Below are 13590 nucleotides of genomic sequence, written 5' to 3'. Positions count from 1 at the left end.
ATTTAGAGAGCTTTTCGTTTTGACTTTAAAGCAAAGATTCCTGTATTAGAATTCAAATGCTTGGCCACCCTCCCTCTACTCTCCTAACCTAACTTTTGTTTCTTTTTAATAAGAAAGGAAAAAGTCAGCAAAACAAAATGTCAACATTAAATCATTTCACAGCATTGTGTGTCAGAAATGTAATGGAAAATGTGCACATCATGGGAAAGGTTACTGTTCTTCCAGAACATCTTTTCATTTGGTTCAGGGCTCATCCCTCTACATAACTGTGCTGGCACTACCAATGGTTGCTCTCCCTGGGCTTAATTTGGCAGTTGAAGGATTGTGGCATTTTCAGGAAACCACAGCACAGTGATTTTAGTGGTTATCCATCTGAAAGTGATGCTATGATTTAGAATAATTACTCTGTTTATGTGCAATGGTAAAAGTCAATTACTACACCATATTCCAATGCCAGTTTATACTTTACTGACTATTTCTCTAATTCAACATCACATCAGATGTCAAAGTCAGAATTAGAGGGATTTAGTGCTCCTGTTCCTCAGTATTAAGTGCACATGCAGTACAGTAACATCGCTGTACTTAGTTTAATGGACAGCTGGGTAAGGAAAGGAGCAGGAGGGAATGGGATTGATTAAGCTAGTTAATCAAAGCACTGCACATTAATTTATGCTTGACCTTTGCATTGTTACAACCAGTGATATGAAAAAGAGAAATATATTAGTCTTTGCTAAGAGCTTTGTCACATTGAAGAAAACATAAGTTTTTGTTTTCTTGCATATCCTTTCCACATCCTTTCTTCTCAGAACTAAGTGAATTTTTAGGCCTTTTTCAAGACTAAATCTGCGACAGGCTTAAATATTTATCTGTAACTATAACTTTACTCAAGACAGCATGGCAAAATTCTTAAACTGCCTGTTTCTCATTTCCACCAGACAATATTCAAAAAACATTTATTTAAATGACAAGAATTTTAAAAAATCCATTCAAAGATAAATGTTTAGGAAAAAATCTCATGAAGGAGAATGAGATTGTTATGAGGTAATGAAGTCCTACCTGGAATATTCAGTGACACTGAATTCCAATCTTAGTATAGAATTTTGGTTTTGGCATTTTAAATAGGTTGAAGTAAATCACATGCAAGAATTTAATTTCATTAAGATGAGAATGTTAAGGAATGACACAAAGTATAAGTAATAGTAATAGTCGCAGCTGTTGTAAAGGAGATTCAGTTTAACTACTTGAAAGCAAAGCAAAATCTGAATCCAACCTTGTATATGGAACAAATGAAAAAAAATTAATTGGAAAAAACTCACCAAAAATGGAAACTTATGCAAAAGAAAGGAACAAAACTAATAACAAAGCAGAAAAAGGAATGAAAAATATGTAACTCTATTTTACAAATTCCTAAATGTTGCATACAGAAAAAATATTACTTTAGTAATAGTAGACGTTAGTCTAGATTATGCAATCTGTAATTTCAATGACCACACTAGCAGGGAACTGTGGTAAGACAAGTAGATCAAATCTAGTGCACATCAAAGTCATGTTGAAGAACAGGAAATAAACCCTACAATTCTATTCCTTTTCCCAAAAAATAAAGACAAATAATAAGAAGACTGATATTAATGTCACACTTCCCGAATTGTCTGTTTAGATGTTATTACATACAAATTATTTCGGCCACTTCAAAATAAAGTTCAATATTAGAACCACATTTCTCTTGCTATTTACACTGCCAAAAAAAGCAATGTTTACCAAATACATTCTAATGCCGATGAAGCTTTATGACTAAATGAGTTTTTTTTATTGTTCTTTTTACTTTTTTTAACTGTTTAAAAGTATGCTCTCCAGCAAGAAGCTTTGCAATACCTCAGCACAATTAAACTAAAAAGAACAATAATATTCCAAATACATGTAAATTATCTACAGTCTCTCAGGGAACACATCATAAAATTCTTGATTTACACCCAAAGTAGCAAAAGACTGTAGGTGACTGTGCTGTATTGATTTATTAACGAAATTATTGCCATTAATACAATTTATACCATATAATGGTATTATATGCCATATTAATAATGTGAAGAACAACTCTACTCAATGCTGAGAAAAGTGACTAAATATTCTTAAGCTCATTGTACCTCTAGCTGGTTTTCACATATGGGCTTCTTTGGTAATGCAAAAACCCCACAACACATTAACCCCATACTCTCACACTGTTACAAGACAAAATTAGTTTCGAATAGCGTAGATGAAGTTTTGCACCCAAACTGCAGGTCACCTACTATCAAAACTTCACACAGATTAACTAACTGTAGATCAAAGACTTGAAAAAATACTGGGCAGCAGTAACAAAATGATAAAAAAACATATGGAACAGTAAGCATTACTCTTTTGCATGTTAAGATTTCCTACTCTAATAGTCCATAATTTACACTACATTTCTGTGAAGAGATATTTAATTCAGCACACTGATGCACAGATGCTCAACTTTTGACACTAATTGTGACAAGTCAAAACTGATGCTGCAACACAGCATTTAAATGGTTATTGTCTCCTGCCGTGGTCCTCTACCACATCATTTTATTACCTGGACATGAAAATTCTCATGTCATAAATTTCATAACTATAAATTTCAGTCTTGTGGCTTCTGCAGCAATGCCTCGGTTTAACAATGCGAAACAACTGAATTGGTAATGAATTTGACATTTGCTTTCTGAGTAAGCTGTACTATGAAATATTCTGATGTGATAACCTCGCTGCACTGAAAGTGACTGAAGTAGTTTGGCCAGAATGAAGGAATAAGTGACACATTCAAATGCCAACTTAATTCAATTATTTGATGCAATTTGATGTAAGAAAAAAATCTTAAGAATGCCCACAAAAATAAGAAGCTACTGACCCCATCCAGGTAGATATCTTTGCAGTCATAACCTATTACTGATAACCAGACTGGAAAATAATTTAGTATTTCATGAGTCTCCCCTCTTCCATCACAAACTGCAATTTCTAAATCTGCATCTTGGTTCATTGTTTCATTAAATTTAATTTCCTGAAAAAACACCTCATTCAGTGACTGCTTTATCTAAAGAGGTCACTTATTACTTATAGCAAAGAACCTCTATATTTTGTTTTTGAATTTTATAAATTATTATAAATTCTAGTAGTTATAGCATACAAAAGAAAGAGCAAAGGTCTCTAATACATATATTTCCTACGGCAAGCAGAAAAATAATAAATAAATCCTGAGATACACAGCTGTCTGGGGAACAGATTACAAACAGATTATTGCAAAATATAGTTTCAAGCTGTAATTTACAAACCCATGATTGCAGCAAAGACTTGATCAAGCAGCTGTAACTGAAGGGAAAATTAGGATAACTATATATTAAAAGTTTAATAATAAAAATACGGTAAAATACTCTTTGTTAGTGGAAAACAAAGTAATCCTGTAGAAAGAGTCTCTTCTTTACAAGTGGTTATCTTCTTGCTTATTTCTGAAGTTCATGACACCGGTACAGAAGCTTTTTGGATCAGCATACTTCAAATATCAATACTATGAACTTTGGACAATTACACTTATACCTGAAAAGTATAAACTTCTACTGTTCACTAAGCTTCTACAGACTAAAGTCTAGTATGAACCTCAAGAGGGTTTGACTGCCAGATCAGCAAACAGCCCAGAAAAGAACTGAAGAAAAACAATTGGGGAATGCTCACACTGCTCTCTCCTAATTCACTTTTCAAAGGGACACTAACAAACCTCAACATCACCATAATGCTCCAACAGGGTTTTAGAACTCCCATAATAGTGAAGAGAGACAAATATGCATTTTTCCACTATTCTTCCCAGTGTATTAACAGGAAATGTCATTAAATAACCCCCAAAAAATCAAAGAAACCCTTTTGTGGAGTGTGTGGGGGCAATCACACTTTGCTGTACCTGCAACATTTGATCAGAAAGCATGGCAGGCCAGATAACTTCTCATGCAGTTTTGCTCTCCTTTGCAAAATGAAGGCTCAATGCTAAACTTTACAGAAAATTCACATCAGATGGTTCTGTGCATGTTTCCCAGCCTGAATTTTGTAATTCTGATAATAGAATTGAATGGCAACAGGTCTTTTAAACATGGCGATACATCCAAAATTTCAGTTTTGGGCCACTCATCCACAGACTGCCTGTAAGATAGGTCCTTCAAGACTACACATTATCAAGAAACAAGCCAGAGATGAAACACAAAATCAATAACCAAAGACCTGAGCTTTTATCTTTAGATGGTTTAAATTTCCCTAAGAGTTAAGAAGCAAAGTGATCAAGGGAAAATAGTAACCTGGGCTTCAGTTCACATTCTGCTGTCTCATTTCAGGAAAGTAACAGACAAGCATACTAAAGAAATCCAGTAGATACCAAGTAAATAGACTGATGCCTAATTAACAGAAAACCCAAGGGTCTGCCATGCACTTTTTGCAAATGTTCCAGGCATGAACAGCTTCATGCTGAATAGCTCAAATCCAAACACACCCAGCAGTCTGCTTCTAGAGAAGTCCTGAGTGACAGCAGTACAACTCTTACTACCAGACCTATGCCTGACTTGTAGGCACTTGGCAAGAGAGCTTCACAGTGCCTACAGTTTTTTTTAGTGTCTGATGTAGCATATGAATTTACAGAAAGTAAAATGCAATGCAAATTCAGTTTGAGTAAAGTCCTCTGAAGAAAATGTGCATTTGTCATTATATGTACTATCCTGCTATCTAGAATAAAAAAGGAACACTTCTCAGAAGGCGATATGCACAAAATGATCTAACAGGTAACTGAAGCAACTAGAAAAGTTAACTCACAGAATTAATCCCTGCAAAGTATATAGAAGAAATAAGCTACACAACTGAATGTTACATTTCCTTTCATTCTCTTAGTTCATTCCAATAAAATAATGCATTTGTAATCCTCTGTAACACATAAAATTGCTGCAAATTGTGGCTAAACTAACATTTTCCTTGTGATTAATCCCTGCATTAGTGGTCTTGAACTTCTACTGTAAATAATTGGCTTTCAATCACTATGATGGACTGTGAATTTTGTTGCAGTGCATTTAAATTATTTAATGAATAATTAATGTACTTACTCTGGAATCTCATGAAGAGATTCAAAACTAACCACTGAACAAATAAGGAAGAAATCCTTAAGTTGAAGTTTGGCATGCCCCTTTGCACAGAAATGTAAGAAATGAAAATGTGAAGATAAACCTATACACGACAAATACAATTAAAGAAATCTGGTGAGAGATTTTTGGACAGATGATCTCCAGAGGATTCAAAAGAGACTGTCTAGGAGACACTTTCTGTCAAAAGCAGAATTAAAGCTGACCACTGTGTGCAGCTAAGCATGCAATCTTTTATACAGTATAAATTATCATCCTAAACTTGATACATACATTTGTAGCACCAGAATTACAGATGCTGCACACCTTTTAAATATTTTAAGTTATAGTATGAAAGGCTAACTCATACTATAGTCAATGTAATAGTTCACTTTACTCAATAGGGTTTTTTTTTGTTTAGTAAATACAACACTGCATATATTTTCTTTTTCTCCTTTCCTACTCCTCATCTTCCCTGTCTGCCTTGATACAGTAATTGGACATGCAGCACATTAGACTTGCTTGAAAAGTCAGAGAGTATACTGGGAAAAAAATAAGTACTTTTACATTTAGCTTATTTCCTATTAAATATATGCATTAAAATAAATACTACATACATTCTTGATAATTTGCTTTGCACATTTTTTTTAATACTTTATAACCAGCATTCAAATCTATGTTTTTAACAAATTCTATTCTCTATTCTTTGAAATACATGACCTTCATCTTTTTTACCCTCTCTGTAATGCTGAAGTCAAAATTTTGCCTCAGCTACTGCAAATGAAATGAAATGGAAAATTCTAACTTAATTGACAATACAGCAGAAAAACTCAATACACAAAACTACAAAAGAAAGTACTACAATATGCTTGCCCTAAATTGTTGGATGAAGAAATTGAATGTTTTTCAGAGATTTCTTTAACCTAATTTTGGCTCATACAAGAACAATAATCTATTCTGATTTTCTCAAGTCTACTATTGACATGCCAATTTGATCTAATGTACTACATTCCAAAATATTACCAAAGCATATCTTAAAGCAAGCAAAAGATGCTGCATTTAATTATTTTTTTTAATAGCAGCAATTGAAAACTGGAATATTTTTTGAGAAGAGGTCACTTTTTTAGAAGTGAAGTAATTTAGAAGTCTTCCCTTGAAAGTTTTTATACTGGAGTAACTTGTGGATTCTTCTTTACAAAACTGTTCTACAAATCAAAATTACATAAATTCATCTTGAATTTTTATTTTACCAAGCAGATTATATAGTAATAGAGTGCTAGAAGCACCTTATCTATACAGTGCTACAACATGGAGGGCAGTTTTAGCTATTCCATATTGAGCCACCTGAAAGTCACTTCTTTATCCAAGTTTCTACTAAATATAGTGGCATTCTAAAGAGAACTATTGGGGAGCTATTTTTAAAGATCTGCATCAGTGAATTACAGCCTCATTGAAAGGAAAACAAAAACCCCAAAACAGAAGGTACTTAAAGCAATTCCTCTGCAAGATCTATCATTCTAAGCAATTCATGCAAGACTGTAATTAAGCACTCATGAAACCTTTTCTGAGTTTCTCAGAAAATTTACCTTTCACGTAAATCAAGCTTTAGAAGCACCCATACTTCACTGTACATCTTCAGTTTCAAGCAAATGTTGCCAACATTTGATTACTGGTTAAGACTGGCCAGTATATATTTACAGGTACTCTTTGTTTTCACAATACTTTCGTTTCAAGCACACATTGTAGCTCTTTCGCCTCTTCTCTCTCTAAAAAGTGCTGTCTCTTCATGCCTGCCTCATATCAAATCTATCTGTGTCAAACATAAAATATTTTAAAAGTATATTTCACTACTCTGTCTCTCAAAACTGAATGACAGGTCATTTGAGTAAAAAGATACTCAAAATCCACACTTTTCCCTAATTACAGGATAGCTTTCTCACTTACTCATAATGACAGTTACAGATCCAACTCTGCCTTATTTCAGTAAATGGTTTCAATTAAGTTTCCACTGTTAGATCTGTAAATCTTGACTGTGCCAGCAATTATTCTTGTAAAAGGTTAAAACTGCAGGTTTATTTAGTCCAACAGAATTAACAGACATGTACAGAAGAATTTATAAAATAAGTTCCCAGTAATTGCTAAAAAAAAAAAAAAAATAAAAAAAGAAAACATCACATAAGGATCACAAATCTGAGCCTTTCTAGTGGACAAAACCACAAAATTTAAAATTTCAGTTCTAGTGCATGCTACTATGCTGAAAGATACTATCTACATTATCTAACATCCCTGATTAAAAAAGCACTATCTTGACATGTCTATAATACATACATATGCTAAAATGTTAGCATAAATAAAAGCAACATGTTGGTAAGTTTTAGACAAAGCTTATAATTAAAGATACCCTAATTTTTATCACTATAGTTACAAAGGCATAATTCAGTCAGCTAGTAAAGATTTTAATTCATCAGAATGAAATGTACTTTTTAAGGATAAATCCTCCCATAGTTACTTACTGGTTTTAAACCATACAAACAACAGGTTAAGTAAAGCCACTGAACATAACATATAGCAAATAATCCCTTAACCATCCAACACTACGCAGAAGCACCGGAAATGGAGACTAAAAAAACCTCCAATAGTCATACAGTAGTAACTAGCTAAATTATATTTTTTGCTCAGGATTCATTGCTAAATATTTTTTATTATAAATTATAAATTTTTGCTTCATTAGTTGAAATATGAAAAAATTGCTTATCTTCCTGAAATCCTTACTCAGATAGCAACTCTGGAGTGAGGGTCAAATAAATTTTAGAACCTACAGTTTTTAAAAGTAGATTGTCCAAGTGTCATGTAACTAGCCCTGTTTGTGGCAACACAGAGCAGGAAAAGACAGAAGGCGCTTCCAGAGTATTTCTTAAATCTTCAGTTTCACCAGTTGCATACTTCTGTTTAACTTAGTGATTAACTGTTATATTCAGAAAAATCTTTTGTAGAACATAACCACAACCCCCCCTTTTTTTAGTTACAGATGGGTTAGAAAGATGGAAAATGAAATCCAGTAATTTTGGTAAACCCCAAAGATAATAATAAAAGATCTGAGAAATTTTGGGCTTTACTAACACATAGTGCCAAACAAACACATATTGAAAAAAATACTTTGTTTTCCCTCTGTAACCTTTCTTGTTTGTAAGGAGTCCTACAACCTGGCATTTAAAACACTATTTCTACCACCACAAAGGAGTCCTGCATGATGGTACAGAGAGGAAAAAGCACCAGGGCAGACAGAGCGTCACTGCAATCACTTTGTGACAACACAAAAGAAAATAAACTTCTGAAAACTTTCTTAGATATTGCAACACTCTGTGTCCCCTACAGACTGCAGAGTTAACACAGTAATTACCAAAAGTAAGCCTCCACAGCTCTTTAGAAGCAGTGGTAATTTAAACTGGATAAAGTTGAAGCTATTTATAGGAAATATCTGAAGAAAAGCAAGTTTTAAATTTAAATTGTTTTAAAAAATTAATATGGAAAATAATAAGATTTAAGGAAACAATTTTCAGAGAATTATGAACAAAGGATTAGAATGTAACAAACTCCATCTATGCAGGAGTACTGTTCAGTTTCTTGGCCTAATTATGAGGGTGCTTTTTAAGAGAACCTGTTGGGTTTTGGCATGCAATAAGTTTATTTTTGGCCCATCAAAATTACTACTAGTATCTTTTCCTGTAGAAAACAAGACACAACAGAATTTTTTTGTCTTTATTTTTTAATGACAACTTAAACATACAGCTGCTCATGGCATTTTCTCATCTTATCCTATACGTCCTTCCATGTGGTATTTTTAACATTTCTAGAAAAAACCTGGAAAAAAAAACTAATTCACTGCCTTTTTCACAGTAAAACACAGTACATGTTTTACCAGGATCCCTTCTCACAAACAAAATGTTATTTCTGTATCTTTTATTTCTTGTAAACTATAGGGCTTAAGAAAGCCCTTTATCTTGTCATGGGCAGATAAAAACCTGCTGCCACCAGCCCCCATCAGTGTAACTGTGCGAGCCATTCCTGTAACACCCCCCTCTATTCCACAGTCTGGTTCTGAGCAGGATCTAAGATTCCCCAGCAGCAGTAGCTTGTCTATGTATGAGAGTCACACAGTTACTGATGAGCTTGTACAGACACTCTGTCCCCAGTCTGGAAATACAACTACACTGGCACACAACCCCGAGGTGTTACCAACTTCTATGGTAAATCACATGCTGTGGTTGATACTAACACCAGCAATTCTGAGTAAGCACAAGGTATCCGTACCTGTGACACATCCTGATTATAAATCTATGTGTTGCTTGCCTATATCACCAACGATTCTGTCCTTTCTCATAACACTGACTCCCAGAAATAAACTAAAATACTTATTTTGGAGTACTCTTTCCAGTTAAAAGCAACAGTTATATCTGACCTACAGTGAAGAACTTGTCTAGAAAAATCTAATTGAAGCATACAGGACCTAAATACAACACACTTTTAAAATCTGAACTTATAAGATCATTTTAATGAAATCTCTGTAGATTCAATTAAAATCCACCTTCTCATTGATAAGGTCCACGATTCTTCTTTCAAGAATTGTGAACAGTTTTTACAGCTTTGCAGAGACTACAATGTGATCTATAAAGTCAAAATCCACAGAAGTTGTGGTCAATGGTATCTATTTAATAGCAGCTATTCTACAATTTAATTAGATTTCTGCACCTACTAAAACATCATTCAATGGTCTTTTTTTCATTTCTGTTTCAGATAAGAAACATGATTATCAAACCCTTTCATGATCTGCATTAATGGAGTAGCATTAATACCTTTTTAAAAACATAAATTCTTCATAATCCACATTTCAGCTCATAAAATCGTTGATTATTTTAATTTAATTACTTTTAGGATGCTCATGTAGCTTTAATGTCATTAAAAGGTTGGTTTATCTCTCTGACCTGCTCTAAAACATTGACAATTCTCCCTGATGAGAGCAAATTAATTCTCCTGTGTTAGAAAAACAGATTATCTTAGTTATTTGAAATATAAGTGTTTTTGGCAGATCAATAAGTGAATCAAGTCAGTATTTCTGATGTGTTGTTACCCATATATAAGGGGAGGAAATTTACTGTGTTTTCAAAAAGTACATTTTCTTCATTTTAATCACAACACAGTGATAAAGATGGGACTTTAACTCCTCATAAGATCAGAGTTTCAAACCTACCTGACTAGATTTTCATTGTCTCCAGTGCCTTTGCAGGTAGCACACTCAGTCCTTAAATCCTCTGACTTGGGCTTCTTTTGCAGCACAGACTGTCGTTGCCTTCGTTCTCTGGGAATACGTTCCTGTCACAGCAGAAGGCAAAAAGAAAGGAATGGGGGGGAAAGAAGGGAAGGAAAGCAAATATTTTCAATTATGGCATGGAAAATAACACTTCAGCCCAAAGTTTAATTTTTTGTGAAACTGTTAAAAAAAACAAACAAACAAAACATTATATTCCAACCTCAGGTTTTTCTTCTTCAGGCACAAAGCTTCGTTTTCGTCCTCTAGTTCTCTAGAAGAGAATACATTTAAAATTCAATGTTAGGTAACTGAATGATTTTGCTATTTATCTATTATTCCTTACAACAGAAACATATAGCAGGAAATAATTTAAAGCATTACGTACAGAACCACTGCCAGGAAACCACACTAATCAGCACTAGGACAATAGCTTCACATTCTGAATATAAATCTATAGAACTAGCCAAAAAGTAAATATAAACATTTGAGCATGTTAAGTGTTATTCTTAAATAAACCACCACTAGAATTACAAATCTCAAAGACACTGCACAAACTTCCCAAAATTAGTAATTTGAAAATTGATATGAACTGTGTATTAAAATGAACTCACTGACCACTAAAATGTGGTCTATTTATAAGCCAAGTGATAAGATTAAAAAAAAATAAAATTAAAGAACTTTACCAAAACAGAAATGCAAAATAACTCACAGATTTTGAGGAGTAACAAGAATTAAAACTTTCAAACAGAAGCTTAATATAATGTGTATATGGCAAATGCTCATAAAGCTGTAGCATATACCAACATACGGCTGCTACACACCAGATGTTTCTGATGATTCTACACAAAAAAACTAGAATTTTTTTCCAAATTGCAGTTGGCCAAAAAAGTATAAAGACCAACAGTGTGAAGGACAAGGGGTATCCATGCCTGCAACAAAGAACACCAAAGGTTTACAAGCACCTTTTAAGTTAATACATACAACTTGCATGAGTTCAGTTGCTAAAATTTATCTTTGAAACAGCAGCATTATTAACCTGCCTGTGTTATACAACTGCCACAAACTGACAATATCACTCTTTCCTTCTTATTTAAAAAGGAAAGTATGTCAGAAGGGATGTGGAAGGAAATAAGAAATATCAGAGACTATTCCAGTAACTTAAAATGTCTGACACACAGACACTAGTAACGTAAATACATAAAAAAACATGAAAATTCTTGTTTTTGTGGGGGAAAAATCATCACATTAGGAAGTAATTTATCATATCATAAAGAAAATCACTGCTTTATTTATGGTTTCTCAAAACTTTTTTTGAAGCAGCTGGTGCTCACTTCAGAAAAAGCAAAAAACAGCTCATCAAAACCATCTCAGACCAGTTTAGAAGCACAAGCAGTCATAAATGCAATTCCAAATAAGCTAACAATACAATTCTTCTCCTGTTTGGATTCTCTTTGAAGGTGATTTATACTAGTTTCAAATTAAAGATAGTTCTCTTAAACTGTTTTACAGATTTAAATACTGCTACATTGCAAATAAACCTGCCACTTCAACACATCTAAACCTTTATACTAATGCAGATTTTGATCTGTGTACGTTAATAACATTCTTTTTGGGAAGATTCTCCTTTTTTAGACAAGACTTCACACTGTAGTAGCACTGAATGTAGTGGAATGGAAAGTGCTAGTCTATTTCATGGCTCTTTAAATACTTTAATTGGCATTAGGATTCTCTTTCACATTTCCCTAAGAGTGATTTATTAAAAAATGTAAAACCTTATCTATTTAATACATATCAATATTTACTATACATTTACTAATTGAGGTGTTCTGAGTTCCACAAGCCACACAGTAGTGCCAAAATTTGGAAAAAAATATTTACTACATATAATGGAATTTATCAATGTAATATTAGAGGCATTAATGTAACATGGGCTGCATGTCAACTACAGGTTACACAGTTCAAGGTCACTGCAAATTAAAACTAGACGAAAAAAGTTTGATCAAACATCATCACACTAACTGCCAATTTTACTACTTTCAGCTTCTGGAATTAGTCCTAAGAACATTTACAAACTTTGACAATTTTAAGCTATGGAGGCCCTCCTGAATCCAGCTGTGTAAAGACTATAATGAAATAGGTAAAATGGTGCATGCCAATAAAGGCACTATTAGGGTCCTCACTCTTCATGTTTAAGCAGCAAGAGACAAAGAGTGTATGCCTTGCACCATCAGAGAAATGCTGTCTTGAAAACTGATAGATAATTTGGAAATCTACGTAATGACGACATTACTTTTGACTCTAAATAGAAAGTATTGCAAATTAATAACTCCATTTTAAGGAATAATGAAACACATTTAAACTTCAGCAAAATGAAGATACCAGCTTTATAAATAATTTAGTCACTTTTGCCAAGAAAATGGCACATAAAATGTGTGATGCTATATATGACCAGTAATGTCAAATTATACTTTATGTTTTCATTAGCTTTCTAAATCTTCAAACATACTTGAGTTTGTTCAATAATCCCTAGAAAACAGACATTAGAATCAATATTTTTAGCGCACATATTTGAAGGATATTTTATATGCTTTTAAAATAGTAATTTTTAGTATTTTTTTTTTTCCAAATGGACCTCCATACTTAAACATATTTTCAATTCTTCTGCTCAGATCATTTTACTATTGCAAGCATTCAACATGAAAAGTTAAGATCAAATTAACAAATGAAAATTGAGTATTGTTTCATTTTCAGCAACAGCCCTCCAGTAATTTGACATTTTTAATTTTATATATGTTGTCACTAACAAGTTACCTTACAGGTTAACAGGAAAGAATCTGGTAATTTGGTAAATCTGGATTACTTTGGTCATTATTCATTGCTGTTTGCCTCAAAGTACTGTATTTTAAACTGCTTTGAATAATTTCTCTCATTAGCAAGCTCAGAATGAAAAAATCAAAGATTATAAATACAAAATATTAGTGCTGCATGTACTTGCCATAAACAATTTAAGATTTGTTATTTAAAAGTAGCTAAAGGAACCTTGCTATTAAATGGCACATATTACAACTGAGATAAATGTGCTCATATTTAAAATTTATTATGTTAATCCAGCAAAATATGCCCATAAAGACAGTGATTTGCTTT

The 13590-nt window shown here is 33.1% G+C and overlaps 1 protein-coding gene across 4 annotated transcripts in view; it reads right to left on the bottom strand.

Annotated features, from left to right (window-relative positions):
* PHF14 (PHD finger protein 14) overlaps nucleotides 1-13590 on the bottom strand; it is a 161718-nt gene that overhangs the window by 83453 nt on the left and 64675 nt on the right. For all 4 annotated transcript variants that reach the window (XM_058832675.1, XM_058832678.1, XM_058832677.1 and 1 more), the window contains exons 15-16: nucleotides 10667-10717; nucleotides 10387-10508 (exon numbers count right to left, since the gene is read on the bottom strand). In XM_058832675.1, the coding sequence (XP_058688658.1) occupies nucleotides 10387-10508; nucleotides 10667-10717 (173 nt within the window). The remainder of the gene's footprint in view (nucleotides 1-10386; nucleotides 10509-10666; nucleotides 10718-13590) is intronic.

Source organism: Poecile atricapillus, chromosome 2, assembly GCF_030490865.1.
Source record: "Poecile atricapillus isolate bPoeAtr1 chromosome 2, bPoeAtr1.hap1, whole genome shotgun sequence".
Taxonomy (NCBI): Eukaryota; Metazoa; Chordata; class Aves; order Passeriformes; family Paridae; genus Poecile; species Poecile atricapillus.
Note: the sequence above shows the minus strand (reverse complement) of the source record. Positions and strands in the feature narration are given on the sequence as shown.